General features: G+C 42.3%; 1 protein-coding gene across 1 annotated transcript in view; it reads left to right on the forward strand.

Moving 5' to 3' along the window:
* Nucleotides 1-7297: 7297 nt before the first annotated feature.
* The window catches only part of CFAP36 (cilia and flagella associated protein 36), a 31799-nt gene continuing 16355 nt past the window's right edge, over nucleotides 7298-22741 (forward strand). Inside the window, exons 1-3 of the mRNA XM_060249297.1 lie at nucleotides 7298-7925; nucleotides 15629-15693; nucleotides 16227-16328. Coding sequence (XP_060105280.1) covers nucleotides 7805-7925; nucleotides 15629-15693; nucleotides 16227-16328 — 288 coding nt within the window. The 5' untranslated portion in view covers nucleotides 7298-7804. The remainder of the gene's footprint in view (nucleotides 7926-15628; nucleotides 15694-16226; nucleotides 16329-22741) is intronic.

Below are 22741 nucleotides of genomic sequence, written 5' to 3' on the forward strand. Positions count from 1 at the left end.
TCTCCATTTCCTGTCTTTCTTTTTAACTGCGCCACAGGGTTCCATTTTAGTTTTCTTTTGTTCATTTCCCAATGGATCACTCTCCCTTTTCAATTCCACAGACGTCACCAGGTTCTCTTTAACACTCTGCTCATGTAGATGTAAGATTTCACTAGCTTTTGGCACAATTGTTTCTTAATCAACTTTGTTAATGAACCAAAATTCTGCTTCAGAGAATACAAACTGCTCAAAATGTCTTTTTTAATAAAAGATTTTGCTTGGCAAAGCCATTTTTCTCTGTCAACAAACTCAGTCTATTAATTCAAGTTGAAAAGTAGCTCAGAGACTCAGATAGTCCGTCCTTCCCAATCTTCTCCAGCTAGAGTTTTGAGTGTTAGCATTTCAATTTCAATCAGACGACAGAGAGATCTCTCTAAGATATACCGTATTTTTCGCTCCATAAGACGCACCTGAGCATAAGACGCACCTAGTTTTTAGAGCCGTTTGTGTGAATTTAGAGGCATTTGTGTGAATTTTTTGCAGTATTCGCTCCTTAAGACGCACACACTTTTCCCTCCACTTTTTTTGGGGGGGGAAAGTGAGTCTTATGGTGCAAAAAATACTGTATCTTGTTTTGTTCAGACCATATTCCAGCCAAATGATAGTCTCTTTAACAAATATCCAATTATAGTCTGGGTCAATTTAAGTATCTATAGTCAGATTGAATGAAATTGTTTCCAATGTTTAAAAGTGTTCTTTAACTTTTCGAAGCCTCATTCACAGGGAAAATGGAGAATCAACCTCTTTCCCTTCCTTTGAACTGCCGCTTGTTGTTATGCAAAACGACCCATTAGCCAGTGGTATTGAAAGCACACTTACTTGCCACGTAGAATTGTCATGCTTGAGGTAGAGAAGCGATAGATCAGAAGCTTATTGAAAGAAAGAGAAGCAAGCGATCGAGCGTTCACTTTTTTCTGCTGAATTGGCTATCATGAAGGGGGGAGCTGCGGGGCATACAAGAAGAACAGGAACAGCCACCGCTATGCCCCTGTCTTGCTGTAAAAGTCCCATACCAAAAGAAGACCCCTTCAGGGTCTCTTTGGGGGTGTCACATCCGTGGCACCCCTCCACCCTCCTGATTCAGAGGGGCTGCAGGCGAGACAACCTGCAGACCCTGCTGAGCTCAAGCCGACATAACTCGGAAGTGAATTGGAATGTTTAGTGTTGGGGGAAAACATAGACATTGTGGGAATTTCAGAAACTTGGTGGAATGAGGAGAATCAGTGGGACACGGTGATTCCTGGATATAAGTTATATCGGAAGGATAGGGAGGAAAGGGTTGGAGATGGGGTGACTCTGTATGTCAGAGAGGGTATACAGGACTGAGGTCAGGTGGGACTGAGGTCAGAGAATTAGATTCCCTTCTAGAAATGCTTTGGGTCGAAATAGAGGGCCCAAAAGGAAATTTACCTGTGGGAGTTTGTTATCGCCCACCAAATCAAAAGATAGAGGATGATTATAATATGATGGAAGGATTAAAGATAGTGGCTAAACGCAAAAACCTGAGCAGACAGGTTAAAACGGATAAAAGGAAGTACTTCTTCACCCAAAGGGTGATTAACATGTGGAATTCACATGTTAATATATATATATTTGGCCGCTGTGTGACACAGAATGTTGGACTGGATGGGCCATTGGCCTGATCTAACATGGCTTCTCTTATATTCTTAAAAACCGTGTCCTAATAGGTGATTTTAACTGCCCAAAGATTGATTGGGTCAATATGTGTTCAGGTCGAGAGAAAGAGATTGAGTTTCTAGATGCTCTCAATGACTGTGCTATGGAACAGATGGTCACAGAGCCTACCAGGGGTGGAGTGATCCTGGATTTGGTCCCAAGTAATGCCCAAGACTTGGTGAGAGATGTAAAAGTGATCGCACCGCTTGGGAGCAGTGACCATAATGTTATTGATTTCACCATTTGTATAAATAGAGAGTTGTCCCAAAAGACCAGCATAACCACGTTTAACTTTAAAAGGGGTAAATTATCTGAGATGAGGAGGCATGTGAAGAGGAAACTGAAAGGAAAGGTAAATACAGTCAAAACCCTTGGGGAAGCTTGGAGGCTATTTAAAACTACAATCCTAGAAGCTCAGATTAAATATATACCACAAGTTAGGAAAGGCGCAAACAGGTATAAGAAAAGGCCTGCATGGTTAACAAACAAAGTAATGGAAGCTGTAAAAGGTAAGAAGGACTCCTTTAAGCCATCTAAAGCTAGTCCAAGTGAGATTAATAAAAAGGAAGACAGGCTGTGGCAAGTCAAATGCAAGACTGTGATCAGGCAGGCAAAAGAACATAAAGACCAAAGAACATAAAGACCAACAATAAAAATTTCTTTAAATATATTAGAAGCAGGAAACCAGCCAGGGAGGCAGTGGGGCCCTTGGATGACCAAGGGGTAAAAGGATTACAGAAGGAGGATAGGGAAATGGCTGAGAAGCTGAATACATTTTTGCCTCCGTCTTCACTGAGGAAGATGAGAAGTGTTTGCCTGCTCTAAACAAGTCTTCACTGTGGAAGATGAGAAGTGTTTGCCTGCTCCAGTACCACTAATTTTGGAAGGGGTGTTGAAAGAACTGAGTCAGATTGAGGTGACAAGAGAGGAGGTCCTACAACTGATTGACGAATTAAAAACTATTAAGTCACCAGGTCTGGATGCCATGCATCCAAGAGTTCTGAAAGAACTCAAAGTTGAACCTGTGGATCTCCTGACAAAAATATGTAATCTTTCACTGAAATCTGCCTCCGTTCCTGAGGACTGGAAGGCACCAAATGTCACCTCCATCTTTAAAAAGGGTTCCAGAGGAGATCCAAGGAAATTACAGGCCAGTCAATCTGACTTCAATACCAGGAAAGTTGGTAGAAACCATTATCAAGGACAGAATGAGTAAGCACACTGATGAACACAAGTTATTGAGGAAGACTCAGCATGGGTTGTGTAAGGGAAGATCTTACCTCACTAATCTGTTACAGTTCTTTGAGGGGGTGAACAAACATGTGGACAAAGGGAACTCAATAGATGTTGTTTACCTTGACTTCCAGAAAGCTTTTGATAAAGTTCCTCATCAAAGGCTCCTCAGTATGCTCGAGAGTCATGGAGTGAAAGGACAGGTCCCCCTGTGGATCAAAAACTGGCTAATCAATAGGAAGCAGAGAGTGAGTATAAATGGGCAGTCTTTGCAGTGGAGGACGGTAAGCAGTAGGGTGCTGCAGGACTCAGTACTGGGTCCCATGCTCATTAACTTGTTCATTAATGATTTGGAGTTGGGAGTAAGCAGTAAAGTGGCCAAGCTTGCAGATGACACTAAATTGTTTAGGGTGGTGTAAACCAGAGAGGATTGTGAGGCACTCCAAAGGGATCTGTTGAGGCTGGGTGAGTGGGGGTCAACGTGGCAGATGAGGTTCAATGTGGCCAAGTGCAAAGTAATGCACATTGGGGCCAAGAATCCCAGCTACAAATACAAGTTGATGGGGTGTGAACTGGCCTAGACTGACCAAGAAAGAGATCTTGGGGTCATGATAGATAACTCACTGAAAATGTCAAGACAGTGTGTGATTGCAATAAAAAAGGCTAACACCATGCTGGGAATTATTAGGAAGGGAATTGAAAACAAATCAGCCAGTATCATAATGCCCCTGTATAGATCAATGGTGCGGTCTCATTTGGAATACTGTGTAGAGTTCTGGTCACCACACCGCAAAAAGGATATTATAGCATTGGAAAAAGTTCAGAAAAGGGCAACTAGAATGATTAAAGGTTTGGAACAATTTCCCTATGAAGAAAGGTTAAAGCGCTTGGGGCTCTTTAGCTTGGAGAAACGTTGATTGCGGGGTGACATGATAGAGGTTTACAAGATTATGCATGGGAATGGAGAAAGTAGAGAAAGAAGTCCTTTTCTCCCTTTCTCACAATACAAGAACTCATGGGCATTCAATGAAATTGCTGAGCAGTTGGGTTAAAACGGATAAAAGGAAATACTTCTTCACCCAAAGGGTGATTAACAAATGGAATTCACTGCCACAGGAGGTGGCGGTGGCTACAAGCATAGCCAGCTTCAAGAGGAGATTGGATAAAAATATGGAGTAGAGGTCCATCAGTGGCTGCCACAGTATGTATGTGTGTGTGTATATAGATATATATATATTGACCACTGTGTGGCCACTGTGGTGCAACTTGAGCAAGGGGTTTAAACTCCTTCTCTGGCATTGTGCCACAGCACGATCTCTCTACCCTATGGCCCCACAGGATGCAATGGGAAAATATATATATATTTTGGCCACTGTGTGACAGAGTGTTGGACTGGTTGGACCACTGACCTGATCCAACATGGCTTCTCTTATGTTCTTCTCCAGACTGAATATCCCCAAGTCCCTTAGCCTTTCCTCATTGGACTTGCTCTCTATGGTTACTCGGAAGTAATCTGCAGTGAGCACTGTGGCACCTACTCTCTACACATGCACAGGATTGCAGTTTTAGTTTAAAGAAAGAAGATACTGGATTTATATCCCACCCTTCACTCTGAATCTCAGGGTCTCAGAGTAGCCCACAATCTCCGTTATCTCCCTCCCCCACAACAGGCACCCTGTGTGGGGCTGAGAGGGCTCTCACAGCAGCTGCCCTTTCAAGGACAACCTCTGCCAGAGCTATGGCTGACCCAAGGCCATTCCAGCAGCTGCAAGTGGAGGAGTGGGGAATCAAACCTGGTTCTCCCAGATAAGAGTTCACACACTTAACCACTATACCAAACTGGTTCTCCCAGCAGCTCTCCCTTTTAAGGACAGTTCTGTGATAGCTATGGCTGACCCAAGGCCATTCCAGCAGCTGAAAGTGGAGGAGTGGGGAATCAAACCCGGTTCTCCCAGATAAGAGTCCATGCACTTAACCTCTACACCATACTGGCCCTCCTTTCTTACATCAGACTTTCTAGGTAATACAATTCAGACTATCCCTGAAGTTTCCAAGGGTAGCCGTGCTGGTCCATAGTAGAACAACTAGATTTGAGCCCAGGAGCACCTTAGAGACCAACAAGATTTGGGGGAGGGGGCACAAGCTTTCCAGCATTAGAGCTCCCTCGATTAGATAAAAGGAGCTTTGACTCTCAAAAATCTTGTTCTCTAAGGTGCTGCTGGACTCATTTAGTCATATAAATCAGTGGACTCCTTTCAGCAACTTAACTTATTAACTAACATCATGTATCCCCTGCCTTCCTCCCCCCAAAGGACACTGAAGTGGTTTGACACACTCTTCCCTTCTCTTTTATCCTCACAACGAATCTATGAGGCTGGTTAACAGAGTATATTACTGGTCCAAGGTTTCCCAGCAAGCTGCCAGGGCAGAATGGGCATATGAATCAGGACCTCCCAGATTGATTTGGACACACTAACCACCAGCTCCTACTAAACACACTATATTTAATGTATTCTTTTTTCCTAATGGCAAACTAGAATTTTTATAATGTATGTTACATGTTCAAAAGTAAATTAGGTGGACAGGAACACCTCTGGGAAAGGCATGTTCTCAGTTTACCCCAGACTTGCAAGCAACAGAGCAATGAACAGCCTCTGTTTATTGCCTTATGACACTCTCACCATCATTCTCCCATTCTGACATGTTACTATTTTGTTGGTTTCCTAAGCAAATGCTATACAGACCAAATGTTCTTTAAGTTTGTTAATTTCACTATGGGCGTTTTCGCACTGACCTTAATCGGCAGCGACGCCCCTCTTCAGCGTGCAGGATCTGCCCGGATTTCGCACCAATTGCCGCGGAGCACCCGGAAGAGCCGGAAAGTCCCGCGGCTTTTGCGGCGCAAATGGAAACCGCCAAAAACCAGTTTCCATTTGCGCCGCAAAAGCCGCGGGACTTTCTGGCTCTTCCGGGTGCTCTGTGGCAATTGGTGCGAAATCCGGGCAGATCCTGCGCGCTGAAGAGGGGCGTCGCTGCCGATTAAGGTCAGTGTGAAAACGCCCTATGATTTTTTTCTAAACTAAACCCTCAGTATTCAGATTAGATTGTCATGTTGGCACTTTGCGATAAATAAGTGGGTTTTGGGTTGCAGTTTGGGCACTCTGTCTCTAAAAGGTTTGCCATCACTGCCCTAGGGTATTGGCAGGTGGGGACACCCAATTTGGCACCCCCTGCCTGGCACGCTAGACAAATGCCTAGTTTGCCTAGTGGCAGGGCTGGCCTTGCAGGCATTTCATTTCTATGATTTTTATATCCCACAGTATCAAGGAACTGAATTGATGTCTCATTATATTGATACACAAATTTAAGTTTAATGTATGGTATTAACTAGGGATGCGCATTCAGCTCAGCTGAGCTGGGAAAAAAAAACCCATATAATGCCTATACAGCATTATATGGGCTCACCAGAAGCTGAATCAGATTCTCTGACCTGATTAGGCTTCCAAAAGAGATACTATATAGAAGCCGAATTTATTTGGCCTCTATTAGGCTACCTTCCATTCCCTTCTCCAGCCTGCCTGCCATGGCACCAATGCCACGGCTGGGGGAAGAATTTAAATGTCATCTCCTCTCTTCTCCATCCAGGCCCAGGAGTTGTGTTGCAGAGCACTCTCTCTATTATACTCTATGGGGTCATAGGGTACAATGGAAAGATTGAGTCACCACTGTGGTGCAACTTGAGCAACAAGGGGTTTAAACTCCTTCTCTGGAGTTATTGCCACAGCATGATCTCTCCACTGTACCCTATGGCCCCATAGGATGCAATGGAAAGACTCGAGAAGGGTTTTTAACTTCTTAAACCCCTTCTTTCTTTGCTTTCCCAGCAGGCAGCCTTGGCTAGCTGGGGAAGCTAAGGGAAGGCATTTAAAGATGCCTCCCCACTCTGTCTTCACTTCCCCAGCTGGCCTGCCACAGCAAATCTCATTTTTATCTTGAGGGTTTAAAAAATGAAAATAACCTCTGACAACTTCCCTTTTAAAGACAACTTGATAAATCCACCCCCACTCCCAGCGTGAATGTCCAGTGAAAATAACGTCTGCAGCTGTATGAATATTGCCAGTCATTGTTCCCGAGTTCATCCTCATACAATCGATAAACCTTGTTAACATGGATGGTTCCATTGTGGCCATTAACGCACATAGCATCCTTAAGCGAACAAACAAAAAACCCACGGGAGAAAAAGGGGAAACTAATGGTGAGGAGAAAGGTGAATAACAGCTTCCCTTATTTGTCTGTGAGGGGAAGAGGCCGGAAAAGCCAATAACAGCGCTTCTGAAGACTCTCCCTTAAACGAAGCAGGAAGGTCGCAAAACCGGTGTTTCGGACCGCCATCGGCCAACCACCTTTCCGCTCAGTGACTGCAACCACGCCTGATCGAGCCTCGCGCGCCACAAAGTGGTGACTAACGACATCTCTCTTTTTCAGCCCGCACATTTTCACCCGTTTCCCCCCTCCCTGCTCGACAGGAGCGCGCAACCGCGCACGCTGTTTCCTTTGCAAAGAAAAACAGGGTGTGAAGAAGCTCGTGACCGGATTATACGATCAGAAAAGTAGCGGCCGCGGGTAGGTGCACGCGACTATATGCTTGCGCGCGCGCAGTTGAACGCCTTTAGTGCTGCGCGCGCGCGACCATGCACAGAGCGGATTCTTTCCTTTCTCTACTGTGACGACGGTTACTATAGTGACGGAAGGTGATTTCCCCCTCTCCGCAACCGCCAGCCCCCTTCCTCTCGCGTTGCGGACGACGCTCCGAACGCGTTTTGTGAGGGAAAGAAGGAAAGGGAGGAGAGATGAGATGGCGGCCGAGGGGGAGGCGGAGGCAGAAGTGGAGTGGGTGGTAGACAGCATCGCCGGCTTCCTCCGCAGTCCTGCCTGGTCCATCCAGATCGTGGAGTTCGTGGAACAAAAGTGTGAGGGTGAGATGAGGGCCCGGGACAGGGGAGGGGCTGGGCGAGCTGAGAATCGCCCTGTATTGAGCCACTGGTTCCTTCCCTCATCGCTTAACATCGATATCCCCGACACGTCTTCCGACGGGCTCCTTCTCTCCAAGAAAGAGGGTTGCTCCTTAAAAACTGTCTTTGTTTAATCTACATCCCTCCCCCCGGGAATTGCTTTTGAGTGTAAATGCAGTGAGGAAACAGAAGTTGCATAAATAAAATTCTTATTAGACACGATGTAACATGGTTTAGTGTCGTAAATTCCACTGATTTTAGTATAGGCAAAGATCTCGATTTTTTCTTAACACCCTGGAATTTTCCTTTGCTGAATTTAATGTAATGGGATTTATTTCCAAGCAAGTAGTAATAAGATTGTACCAGTAAACAAATAAATAGCTCCTTCTGGATCCTAACGGACCGTAGAGGTGCTTAACTTCTGATTGATTGTGATGCTGCTGCTGATTAATGATTTTCATAGGTTGAAGAAAGAGGTTCAAAGCTTGCTGTGGTCGTAGGACTTTGGGGGTGCTGCATGTTGAGCAAAACAATTATCTCCTAATATGACATATCCGTGTGACACAGCACTTTTAGTAAACAATGTGTGATGGTGCTGCTGCTGCTTTCCCCAAAGTTGGAAAAATTCCACACTGTAGTTCATATAAAAGCTCATGTAAAATATATTTGCACATTGATTATCTCTAAGATTCAGACAAAACATGCCTATACTGATCCTACATTAGTTTAAAATTTGCCAGATGTGCAGCCCTATTGGAAATGGAGAAAGGAAGCTTCCCATTTTCCTAGTGATTTCTTTTTAGTACGAAGCATTGCAGCTGTACTTAGCTGGTTGGCACTATGAATCTGTTTCTCATTTAGAAATACATATTCAGTAGCTGGGAAAAGTAATGCATTTACTTGCTCTAGTTCTTGCATTGTAAATTATGTCTGCTGTGTGGTGTATAGATGATTCAGTGTTACTGTTGGATAGAACAGGATGGTATCTGAAGAAGTGAGCAATGACTCAGGAAAACTCATATCCTGCCACAAATTTTGTTAGTCTTTAAGGTGCTACTGAATTCTTGTTTTTTTTCTGTTGGATTGAAGTCCTGGCACCGCTAGTGATGAGTGATTTCCCCCACAGTGCTATAGTTTAATATTTTATATTCCTTTAATCTTTAAAGTCTGAATTCTCCCTCATTAAACCATTGGAATGCTAATTTAGCCCTTTAAAAGAAATTCCCACTCTCTCCCATTTAATGGTTTTCAAAAGATTTTTTGTTTGTTTATTTGCAGGCCATAGTTAATGCCTGGTACTATAACATGAGACAGGACCATAGCTCAGTAGTAGAAAATGTTCTTGGCATGCAGAAGGCCCTAGGTTTAATACTTGCTATCTTCAGTTAAAAGGATTTTGGGGGAAACCACTGGCTTATACATTAGAGAGCTTCTGCCAGTTGGAGTAGTTGACAATAATTTTGTTACCTGACCTAATGGTATGAATATAAGACAATGTATTAAAGATAGAGGTATGGAGGGGTAGCAAATACAGTAGAAGGATGAGTCAGGATACAGGACAATCTTGACAGACTGGAAAACTGGGCTAAAGTAAAATAAATTTTATCAGAGATTAATTTGTACATGGTTTTCAGGGTGGTTGTAGTTTTTTCTGATTGATCTGTGAATTTTACATCGTGCCCCACCCTTTTTCTGTTTTTGGATCATCACTTTGGGGTCAGGAAGCAGTTTTTCTCCAGAGCAGTTTGGCCAGGGATCCTAGAGGTTTTTTGCCATCTTCTGGGCAAGAGGCAGGGGTCACTGTGTATGTGTGTGTGTGGGAGGAAGGTATTTGTGAATTGCCTGCATTGTGCAGAGGGTTGGACTAGAAGACCCTGGAAATCTCTTCCAACTCTATAATTCTAGAAAGGAGTCTTTAGTTGCACCACTATTTAGATGCAGTTAATCCAGCTTCACAGCATAAAATTTCTCAGTCCCTGATAAAATTTCCTGAGAAAATAAAATTTCTCAGTCCATGCATGAGTGAATTTGCCAGAGTTATTTGAGGTCTGAATAAAATTTGCTAGGTATGTGACAAAGAAACAAACAATATTCATTGTTCACAATGGTAAACCATCAATTGTAGTGAAGCTACTAGGAAATTGGTTAGGTAATATCAGAATTAGGGAGTTTCTTGCTCTGTGTGAGCTGTAATTTCATCAGTACTTTTAAATTTTCTCTAACTAAGCATCTTGTAGTATAATGACTTTTGCACTAGTGATGGGTGATCTGTATCCTACTAGTTTGTTGTCACTTTTTTTTGGTGTTGTCTCAATTATAGTTAGACCATCCTTAGAAAGGTAAAGGATAAGGGAGAAAGAAACATTTTGTCAGCATGTGCAAAAGATAAAGAAACACTTGTGTAAAAGCTAGATAATTGGTTTTAAAGAATATGTGTTTTAGAATTTGGATTGATTGAAAAAAAGTCTTTGGAAGAAATCTTAAGTTTTTTGGGGGGGTTGCATTAGTTGAGTATGAGAAATGTGCAGATAAGCAGATTTGCTGCATCAAGAACCACAGGTATAAAATGAATGAGGATTAAAACATACACCAGAGTATAGATGTCTTCCCTCTACATTTTATTGTTTTCAGTGAGCTATTCAGTCAGCTTCCTTCCACATTCATACACAGTGTTTAAGATTTAAGTTGCTAGTTCCAGAAAACTTTTCTCACTTAAAAATATGTACAGATGTCTAATTTATGCATAAATCTACATCAAACTACAGCAGTTAGTTTATAGCATAGGTTGTGTTGAAGATGAAGAAACTAGAAGCCACCTTAAGCTAAAGGGAAAGGTGAGGTGCAACTATATAAATAAATATGCTATTTCATAAGAACAAAAAAGCCCTGCTGCATCAGACCAGTAGTCCATCCAGTCCAGCATCTTGTCTCACACTGTGGTTCCTCTGGATGGCCAAAAACAGGGCATAGAGGCTGAGGCTTTCCGGCTCTGGGATTCAGAGGATTAGTGCCACTTAATGTGGAAGTTCCCCTAAGTTACTATGGCTAGTAACTACTGATAGACTTATCATCCATGAATCTATCTAATCCCCTTTTGAAGCTGTTTATTCTTATGGCATCACAGGCAGTGAGTTCCACATTTTAATCACTCTCCATGTAAAGTAATATTTTCTTTTGTCTGTCCATCAGATTTGGATGCCCTTGAGTTCTAGTATTTTGGGAAAATAAAAGGGCCAACATTGTAATGCCTCTGTACACAGATCTATGGTGTGGCCTCATTTGGAATAGTGTGTACAGTTCTGGTCACCGTACTTCCAAAAAGACATTGCAGAGCTGGAAAACGTACAGAGGGGCAATCAAGATGATTAGGGGATTGGAGCACCTTCCCTATGAGGAACGGTTGAAGAGTCTAGGACTTTCCGTTTAGAAAAGAGATGACTAAGGGCAGACATGATAGAAGTTTGTAAAATTATGCATGAGATGAGAGTTGACAAAGACACTTTCTCAGTCCCTTTCCTAATAATCGCTAACATAGAGTTTGCCTTTTTCACCACTGCGGCACACTGTGTTGACTCTTTCACTATGCTTTCCACTACAACCCCAAGACCGCTTTCCCTTTCAGCCTCAGCAAGTGCACACCTCTGTTAGCCTATACTTGAAGTTGGGACTTTTTTGTCCTAATGTGCATCACCTTACACTTACCAACACTGAACTTCATTTGCTACATTGTTACCCACTCACCCAGTTTATGGAGGTCCTCTTAGGGCTCTTCACAGTCAGCGTTGGTTTTCACTAACTTGTGGTGTCATCTGGAAACTTGGCCACTACACTACTCACCCCCCAGTTCCAGAACATTGATTAATCAATTAAATAGTACCAGCCCCAATACTGATCATTGTGGGACCCCACTGCTTAATTTGGTGCATTCTGAGAACTGTTAATTGAATTCCTACTTTTTGCTTCCTGTCATTTAACCCATTAATCATTCATAAGAGAACCAGACCACTTATCCCATGACTTCAAAGTTTACACAAAAGTCTTTGGTGAGGTATCTTGTTAAAAGCTTTTTGAATGTCCAGGTGTATAATGTCTACTGGGTCACCATTGTGTACATGCTTGTTCACTTTCTCAAAGAACTCCAAAAGGTTGGTGAGGCAGGACTTCCTTTTTCAGAAGCCATACTGATTTGGCTCAGTGGTAGAGCATCTGCTTGGTAAGCAGAAGGGCCCAAGTTCAATCCCCAGCATCTCCAACTAAATGGGTTCAGGCAAGTAGGCGTGAAAAACCTCAGCTTGAGACCCTGGAGAGCTGCTGCCAGTCTGAGTAGGCAATACTGACTGTTGGACCGAGGATCTGATTCAGTATAAGGCAGCTTCATATGTTCCCTCAGCAGGCTTTGTCCCTCTATATGCCTAACAATTATATATTTGCGTACGATTTCTACTAATTTGCCTGGTACAGACATTAAGCTGACTGGCCTGTAATTTCCTGATTCCCCTCTGTATCCATTTTATCCATGGTATCACATTTGCTACACTCCAGTCTTCTGATACAGAGGCAGAATTTAGCGATAGGTTGCATATATCGGTTAGTAGATCAACTGTCTCACTTCTAAGTTCCTTAAGAATTCTTGGGTGTATGCCATCAGAAACTGGAGAGTTTCAGTTTTTGATTTCCACACTAGATCTAGAATTTCATTTCTGGTCACCTCAGTTCTTTAGACCCTTCCTGAAAACAACAGCTATGACATGGGTGCATGCCCCACACTTTCCACAATGAACACAGAAGCAAAAAAAGGCATTCTCTGCCATCTACCTATCTTCCTTTAGCAATCCCTTATTCTTTGCTTATCCAAAGGCCTTACTGCTTCTCTGGATGTTTTCCTGCTCTGGATATATTTTAAAATATGTTTATTGTTTGTCTTGATGCTTTTAGCAATCTACTTCTCAAAATCTCTTTTTGTATGCCTAATTATTGACTTACATTTCTTTTGCCAGAGCTTGTGGTCCCTTTTGCTCAATTAATTGCTACAGACCTTTCATTTTTAAAAGAAACCTCTTTACTTTTTATAGTTTCCTCGACTAGCGTTGTTAACCCTGCAGGCCTACTTTTAGACTTGGCAGCGCCTTTCCTAACCTATGGAATGCATTCTGTTTTGGCTTCAATTAGTGTGGTTTTAAATAGCTTCCAAGCATCCTTTAGGGATTTGATTCTCTTTCCCTTTCAGCGTCCTTTTTACTGTTCCCCTCATTTTTGTAAAGTTCCCTCTTTTGAAATCAAATATGACAGTTTTGGACTGTAGGGGTAACTTTCCATTGACCTGAATGATAAACTTAATAACATTGTGGTTACTGTTCCCTATTGGTGCAACAACCTCTACATCTCACCAGTCCAAGATCACTACCTCCTCTGGTTGGCTCTGTGACCAACTCTGTGACCAACAGTGCAAAGTCATTTCTGATGTCTACGGATCTCATTTCTACAGCATGATTTGAGCACATCCTGCATCAGAACATTTACTACAGAAATGAACTGAATTTACAACACATAGCTTTAAGTATGGCAGCCAAAGTCTAGGAGTTGAAGTGGTTTTGAAAATAATTAATAGTTCATCTTTTTCTTGTTGCTGGCAGATCCTTCTCATGAAAATGGGAATCTCATGACTTTTTAGTGGACACTTCAGGCAAGATAAGTGGAGAATAGCAAGAAATGTTTACATTTTTGGTTAGGTTTCTTAACTGCTTTTTCAGATTATTTTTGAATACTTCCACTGGAATCATGTTTTTCCCACCAGCAATATGAATTTAAAGTGGGTGTTTGCCCTCCAGACTCAACTGCTTTGATTTTTGAATACTCTACTCACGGGGTGTGACTGAGCTATTTAATTAGATCTTCATCAAAGTACTTCTCAGATATGTATCATTGCTGTATGTAGGGTTGCCAAGTCCAATTAAAAAAAAATCTGGGGACTTTGGGGGTGGAGCCAGGAGACATTGGGGGTGGAGCCAAGAACAAGGATGTGACAAGCATAATTGAACTCCAAGGGAGTTCTGGCCATCACATTTAAAGGGACAGCACACCTTTTAAAATTCCTTTCTTCCATAGGAAATAATGAAGTTTAGGGGCACCATCTTTTGGGGCTCATAGAATTGGACCCTCTGGTCCAATCGTTTTGAAACTTGGGGGGTATTTTGGGGAGAGGCACTAGATGTTATACTAAAAATTTGGTGCCTCTACCTCAAAAAATAGCCCCCCCAGAGCCCCCAATACCAACGGATGAATTCCCTATTATTCCCTATGGGAATCGTTCTCCATAGGGAATAATAGAATGCCCAGTAGACATTTCCCTCCCCCCCACACACTTTCTAAAAGGGGGGAGGGCCTCCAAACCAGGGAATCCCCTGCCCCCTCCCTCACACACACACACACACACACACACACACACACTTACCAGATCTTCTTCCGGAGAACTCTTGCTGTGAAAGTGAAAGCAAAAGAAAGGGCGGGGCTGTTCTCCCAAGCCCTTCCTGCTCCCTGCCCAGCCTTAAAGTGGCAGACATTTTACAAACGGCTCAGGAGCTCTATAATGAAGCCTACAGGTATGTTCTCTCCCCCCTCCACCCCCCACCTCCCCCGCTTCTCACTTCTTGAAGACCGGGAGATGAGGCTGCAAACCCAGGGGACTCCCGCCAGAGCGGGAGGGTTGGGAAGGCTAGCTGTATGTGATGTTTATAAGGACAGTATTTTACAGCAGGTTTTTTAAAATGCTGCAATATGATATTGGCCTAGGACCACTGTTACTTGATAAAGTCTGAATTTTTCTTGTTAGTCTCTACATATTTTTAGTAAAACTAATACCATAAGTGAGAATATGGGCAGTACCTGCATATGTGTAAATCTACACATATGCAGATAATTTTCTGTGACATTAGTGAAACATCCATAAACAGGCATGGGATAAAGTGTGGAACATGACCCTACTGTGATCATGGAACTATGAGCTGTGTATTTCACTGTTAAAGATCCAGCTCCTTCTGGTTAGAGATGGTACTGTAAGTAAAGACAGTTGGTAGAGATGGGGGGGGAGGGTGACTTGAGGGGTAAGAGAAACAGTGGGGAGTATTGGGCAGGTGGGGGAAATAATAGCATTTATATAACACTTCAGTCAAAATACTTCACATAAATTTTCTTGCAAGGCTAACTGCTGTAATTTAGTTTAGTATTGTTATCCCCATGTGGCAGATAAGAGTGGCTTACCTAAAGGTCCCGTGATGTATTCATTGCAGAGGCAAGGTTTGAACCAAGAATGGCCCATATCACAGTTAATTCACTCAGCCACTGCTGTAACCAAAGGAGGTATATCCAGTTAAGTTTATAGGTTGAGAAGGTGTTGAAGATGCGATAAAGTTGTAAGGGAAGTTGAATTATTTGCAGTTTAGGAAATGCCTGTTCTGTAGGCCATGCAGTTTTGTAGGTCATTGCATTTTGCAATTTAGATAAATTTTTATCATATTAGGAATATAATTTCTAGATCTTTATAGATTCAGAATATTTTAGAAATGGCAAGGTAATTCTATTAATAATTTCTGGGAGTAAGCCTCTTTGAATATACTTCAGGATTGTTCTCTGAGAATTCTTGTACATATTAAAGAATGCTTGTTTTACAGTTTTTGATGATGAAGAAGAAAGCAAGTTGTCTTACACTGAGATTCATCAGGAGTATAAAGCTTTGGTGAGAGATATTCACTTTTATAGAACGTTTTATAGAAAGCAATGTGACTAGTGAACCCCTGTGGATGATTTATTGCTGGCTCAGGTTTTTGTAAAGAACAATGGACATTTTGAAAAATACCTTGAGCTTGACTTATTGCTGCTGTACTATGTCAGAGAATCAGTATTATGTTACTTAGTGCCGAGTGTTGAGAGTCAATGCTACCTGTGAAAGCAGCTGCATGACTGGCATAAAAAGCAACCCTCAAATTCTTGTACTTTTTTAACCTCAGTAATGTCAAGCACTACAAAAAGGTTGACGTGATGCCCCTGTGCTCCAGGTTTTCCAGCCCCTGGAGTGTGCTTGGCAACATGAAGTGCTGTCATGTATTTTGTACCATTGAATATTTATTGGGACAGGGGACGAAAGAGATGTGAGCTTGTTTTCAGCAACCACATGACCCTTTTAATGTCTAGGTTGGTTTATTTGGGCTTATGTCAAATATAATAATTGTTTATTTGATTATCTATATGCTGTGCTATTTATCACTGTAGGTTGAAAAATTGTTAGATACTTATCTTAAGGAAGTTGGAATTAATGAAGAGAAATTTCAAGAAGCTTGTATGTCTCCTCTTGCCAAAACTCGGACTTCACAGGTAAATCTTTTAACATAGTTAACTTCTTTCCTAGAAATATATTTATTTAGATTGTTTATACCCTGCCTTTCTTCCCAGTGGGGACCCAAAACAGCTTACATTGTTCTCCTCTCTTCCATTTTAACTTCACAACATCACTGTGAAACAAAGTTCAAGTCCAGAGGCACTTTTAAGGCCAACCAAGTTTTATTCAAGATATAAACTTTTGTATGCATGCACACTTCTTTAGATACATTGAAATGGAAATTACCAGTCCATATATATAGGCAGAGAGTGAGCAACACATTAGCATACAACATAATGAAGGTATTTAACAGATTCAAGAACCAAACAGGATTAATAGACTTAGTTTATATGGTTATCATTTGTTTGGGTTTAATTCCGGGGGGAAACATAGTGAAGGAAATAAATATATTAAAATCGGAGATTGATGTGCAGATATACGTGTCTTAATTGTGGAATGCTGTGAGTAATTAACTGAAATCCTGCCATTATGCTCCATCCATCTCCTCTCAAGTCTGGAGGCAACCTTTGTTTTGCTTCTTCAGACCGCCTGAATCTAACATCACTATGAGGTAAGTTACTTTGAGAATGTGTTACTGGCTCAAGGTCACATAAGCAAACGTCTGTGGCAGAATGGAGATTTGGACCCTGGGTCTCCCTGATTCTGTTCTGACTCTCTTAACAACTGCATCATACTGTCTTTATAGATGAGTTTCACTTCATAAGATGTTTATTTTGTACAAAATATTTATAAAAATGCAAAAAGCTATTTCTATTTAAAATAATTTTGTACAGATAAACTTCCCCAATTCAGAGCCATTGACTATTAGGAACTGATTTGGATACCCGAATGTTAAGCATCAGATCTGAGCACTCCCTCCAATGGCATTCCTGCACAATTGTGGGATAGTACTGATTGATAACATAGTTAATTGGGGTTAAGGAGTTATCCTGTTCTGAATAGAGTTACAGAGCAGATTTGCAGTCTAGGGGTAGGTAGTGTTAGATCCAGGGCTTTTTTTGTAGTAGGAACTCCTTTGGATATTAGGCCACACACCCCTGATGTAGACAATCCTCCTGGAGCTTACAGGGCTCTTAATACAGGGCCTACTGTAAACTCTTGGAAGACTGGCTACATCATGGGTGTGTGGCCTAATATGCAAAGGAGTTCCTGCTGCAAAAAAGCCCTGGATAGATCCATGCCTACAGATGGAGGATTAAGTCTACTTTATGGCACCATAGGAGCTTTTAGTAGCTTCAGTTGGCTGCACCAACTATGCTTACATCCAAGTCTTGATTGCAATAATCAAGTTTGGCAATTTCAGTTAGTATAGAATTATAGAATGTGGCAACAAGATTTTTGTCATACAACAGATGATATAGGTTGCTAGTCTTAAATAACTACACTGGCTGCCAGTTTGTTTCTGGACATGATTCAGAATGCTGGTTATGATTTGTATCTTTTGAAGCTCTAAGCTTGGGGCTAGGGTCCCTTCATATCAACTCGTTTGCCATTGATGATTGTCATCTGAAGTACTGATGTGTGGCTCCTAGGGATGGGCATGAACCTGCCCACAACTGTAGTTTTGCGCTAAAATTGCCCGAGTCATTGTTTTGTAAACTGAGGTTTGTGCAAGCTCCCCTCCATGACCCTCCATGTTTTTTTCCCCAGAGGTTTGTGCAGGTGATGGTGGGAAGCCAGGGGGGAGTAAGAGGGATCACTGAAATGGTTTGCATTTATTTCAGCCTAACAGCTGATGGGCACAGCAACATGTTGTTAGGCTGAAATTGATGCAAGTCTTTTCAGCAATCCCTTTTGCTCCCCTCCCTTCCCATCTGGGTTTTCAGTCAAGCCAGCCAAAGAGCAAACAGATGGGTTTAGAACATAAGAACCTAAGAGAAGCTGTGTTGGATTGTGCCAGTGGCCCATCCTGTCCAACACTCTGTGTCACATAGTGGCCAAAACCCAGGTGCCATCAGGTCACCCACCAGCGAGAGGTCCACCAGCTCCCAGCCATCTAACCCTTCCCAGGTGATCCCCCTTCCCAGGAGACAACCCCCCCTACTTTCTCCCCGCCAAGGCTTGCTACAGCCAGGAGAAAGAGACTCATCCCAGGTGATCTTTCCACTTTCTCCAGACTGAAGCTTGCTGTAATCAGGAGAAAAGGAGACCTTTTATGGGAGATCCCCTCCCCTCTTTTTCCTAGCCAAGGTTCACTGTAGCCAGGAGAAAGGAAGACCCTTCCCAGAAAATCCCTTTCCACTTCTGAGGCTTACCAATTTTGGGAGAAAGGGAGGCCCTGGGAGAGCTCCCCTTTTTCTCCTGGCCAAGGCTCACCATAACCAGGAGAAAGGAGACTCTTCCGAAAGGATTCGCCCTCCCCGCTTTCTCCTGGTCAAGGCCTGCTGCAGTCAGGAGAAAGGGAGACCCTTCCCAGGAGATCCCCTCCCCACTTCCTCCTGGCTATGGCTCACCACAGCCAGGAGAAAAATGATCCAAGGATGTGCATGAGGTGGGGAAGGCTCTCCCAGCCACAGGCAGATCCTGACTTTGATAGCTTCTCCTATGGCACACTTTAAACCATGCCACAAGAGGAGAAGCTGAACTCAGGGTCCGTGTGTGGCAGGGAGGGCTCTCCTGACTGCAGGCAGATCTTGGCTGCCATGGCCTCTCCTTTCAAGGTGCATCTTAAATTGTGTTTCAGGAGAAGCTGACCTCAGGATCTGCACACAGTTCTCCTCCTATAGTGTCCGGGGGCAGGGGCTGTTCTACTACATCAAGAACCTCACAAAATGAACCAGTTCGATAAACAGGAAAGTCCAGGAAGGTTTGTGGTTCATGTGGCCCCATGAACCTTGATTTTCCTGGTTTGTTCCTGTAGCAACCAGAGATAAGTGTGTGGATCCAGTCTTAGGCTGGAGAAAATTTGTCCAGACTCATGAGCTTTCCTGCAACTTAAATGGCTTTTCCACTGGAAGAATGCTCCTTAGGCTGGACAGAGGCTTCAAACTTTGGTCAGTGGAGTGCTAGGATCTATGCCAGGGCTTGCTTTCTTTACTATGAAGTATATCCCCCCTCCCCCAATTATGTATCCCACAGTGTTATAGATACGTTAACAAATAAACTGCATTTTCCATTGGCTCAAGATGGCTAAAACCTTTAATTTTCCAGATGCCTAATAATGTCATTTTTTAGCAGAGCAGCAAGGCTTATATGGGAATATTTTGAGTCCAGAGTAGTAGTACCAGCAAATAACAGATTGCAGCATATGCAAATTAAAAACTTTGTTACCGAAATTGCCAGAACTCAAGATCTAAGAAGGTACTCACAATAATGGAAAAGAGGTTATATAACACTCCTAAACAAAAAAGGGGTACACTCTAAATTATGTAAATTGCTCCAAGAAAATGAAAATCAAAGATATAACTTTCAAAAATTTGGAAAATTGATTTGAAAAGGAGCAAACATCCAAAATTCGGGTAAATGTTTTTACAAATGTATCCTGGCTTATCAGAGAATGGAGAAATTAGAGAAAAATTGATTTATAGGTGGTATTAAATGTTGAATGGATTAGGAAAAAATATTTTCAAATGCCACAGGTTGGTGTAGGAGCTGAGGAAAACATTTTGTTTCCTTTTTTTCACATGCAGTGGGATTGTAATATTATAAAGGATTTTGGAAATTTGGCTGCAGAAAATATGGTTAGTAATGATTACGGAAAACATTTTCAATGTTGAAACAGGATTACAGTAATTATGCACACTTGGGCAGAAACTTTTGGCTCAAAGCTGGATCATATTTATTGATTTTTTGGAATAAGTTTTCCTGTGGAATCTGTAAAAAAAGACAATATTGAACGTGATGTGCTGTTTGGTATGGGAAACCGGGCCAGTTGGTGTGATTGTATTTATTTATTTAACCTATATCCCACCCTCCCTGCCAAAGCAGGCTCAGGGCAGCTTACATTCCACAAAAGATATATAAAAATCAGTATTGATATAAACCACAATTATAAAAATATAAAAATAATAAATAAAAACATAAGACATTAATAGGAAGGACTATAATAGGAAGCATTATAAGAAAGTTGGAAACGAAGTTTTGTATAGGTGTAGTTAAATGAATAGAAAGGTAGCAGTCATGGAGAACAGCTTGGAGTGGGTCAGCATCATCCTAAGTAATGCCCAAGACTTGGTGAGAGATGTAAAAGTGATCGCACCGCTTGGGAGCAGTGACCATAATGTTATTGATTTCACCATTTGTATAAATAGAGAGTTGCCCCAAAAGACCAGGATAACCACGTTTAACTTTAAAAGGGGTAAATTATCTGAGATGAGGAGGCATGTGAAGAGGAAACTGAAAGGAAAGGTAAATACAGTCAAAACCCTTGGGGAAGCTTGGAGGCTATTTAAAACGACAATCCTAGAAGCTCAGATAAAATATATACCATAAGTTAGGAAAGGCACAAACAGGTATAAGAAAAAGCCTGCATAGTAAACAAACAAATTAATGGAAGCTGTAAAAGGTAAGAAGGACTCCTTTAAGCGGTGGAAAGCTAGTCCAAGTGAGATTAATAAAAGGGAACACAGGCTGTGGCAAATCAAATGCAAGACTGTGATCAGGCAGGCAAAAGGGACTATGAGGAGTATATTGCAAAAAACATAAAAACCTACAATAAAAATTTCTTCAAGTATATTAGAAGCAGGAAACCAGCTAGGGAGGCAGTGGGGCCCTTGGATGACCAAGGGGTAAAAGGATTACAGAAGGAGGATAGGGAAATGGCTGAGAAGCTGAATGCATTTTTTCCCTCTGTCTTCACTGTGGAAGACAAGAAGTGTTTGCCTGCTCCAGAACCACTTATTTTGGAAGGGGTGTTGAAAGACCTGAGTCAGATTGAGGTGACAAAAGAGGAGGTCCTACAACTGATAGGCGAATTAAAAACGAATAAGTCACCAGGTCTGGATGGCATACATCCAAGAGTTCTGAAAGAACTCAAAGTTGAACTTGTGGATCTTCTGACAAAAATCTGTAATCTTTCATTGAAATCTGCCTCCGTTCCTGAGGACTGGAAGGTAGCAAATGTCACCCCCATCTTTAAAAAGGGTTCCAGAGGAGATCCGGGAAATTACAGGCCAGTCAGTCTGACTTCAATACCGGGAAGGTTGGTAGAAAGCATTATCAAGGACAGAATGAGTAGGCACATTGATGAACACGGGTTATTGAGGAAGACTCAGCATGGGTTCTGTAAGGGAAGATCTTGCCTCACTAACCTGTTACATTTCTTTGAGGGGGTGAACAAACATGTGGACAAAGGAGACCCGATAGATGTTGTTTACCTTGACTTCCAGAAAGCTTTTGATAAAGTCCCTCATCAAAGGCTACTTAGAAAGCTTGAGAGTCATGGAGTAAAAGGACAGGTCCTCTTGTGGATCAAAAACTGGCTGAGTAATAGGAAGCAGAGAGTGAGTATAAATGGGCAGTCTTCGCAGTGGAGGACGGTAAGCAGTGGGGTGCTGCAGGGCTCGGTACTGGGTCCCATACTCTTTAACTTGTTCATAAATGATTTAGAGTTGGGAGTGAGCAGTGAAGTGGCCAAGTTTGCGGATGACACTAAATTGTTCAGGGTAGTGAGAACCAGAGAGGATTGTGAGGAACTCCAAAGGGACCTGTTGTGGCTGGGTGATTGGCGTCAACGTGGCAGATGCAGTTCAGTGTGGCCAAGTGCAAAGTAATGCACATCGGGGCCAAGAATCCCAGCTACAAATACAAGTTGATGGGGTGTGAACTGGCAGAGACTGACCAAGAGAAAGATCTTGGGGTTGTGGTAGATAACTCACTGAAAATGTCAAGACTGTGTGCGTTTGCAATAAAAAAGGCCAACGCCATGCTGGGAATTATTAGGAAGGGAATTGAAAACAAATCAGCCAGTATCATAATGCCCCTGTATAAATCGATGGTGCGGTCTCATTTGGAGTACTGTGTGCAGTTCTGGTCGCCGTACCTCAAAAAGGATATTATAGCATTGGAGAAAGTCCAGAAAAGGGCAACTAGAATGATTAAAGGGCTGGAACACTTTCCCTATGAAGAAAGGTTGAAACGCTTGGGACTCTTTAGCTTGGAGAAACGTCGACTGCGGGGTGACATGATAGAGGTTTACAAGATAATGCATGGGATGGAGAAAGTAGAGAAAGAGGTACTTTTCTCCCTTTCTCACAATACAAGAACTCGTGGGCATTCCATGAAATTGCTGAGCAGTCAGGTTAAAATGGATAAAAGGAAGTACTTTTCACCCAAAGGATGATTAACATGTGGAATTCACTGCCACAGGAGGTGGCGGCGGCTACAAGCATAGCCAGCTTCAAGAGGGGGTTAGATAAAAATATGGAGCAGAGGTCCATCATCGGCTATT

Source organism: Heteronotia binoei, chromosome 1, assembly GCF_032191835.1.
Source record: "Heteronotia binoei isolate CCM8104 ecotype False Entrance Well chromosome 1, APGP_CSIRO_Hbin_v1, whole genome shotgun sequence".
In the NCBI taxonomy this organism is placed as follows: domain Eukaryota; kingdom Metazoa; phylum Chordata; class Lepidosauria; order Squamata; family Gekkonidae; genus Heteronotia; species Heteronotia binoei.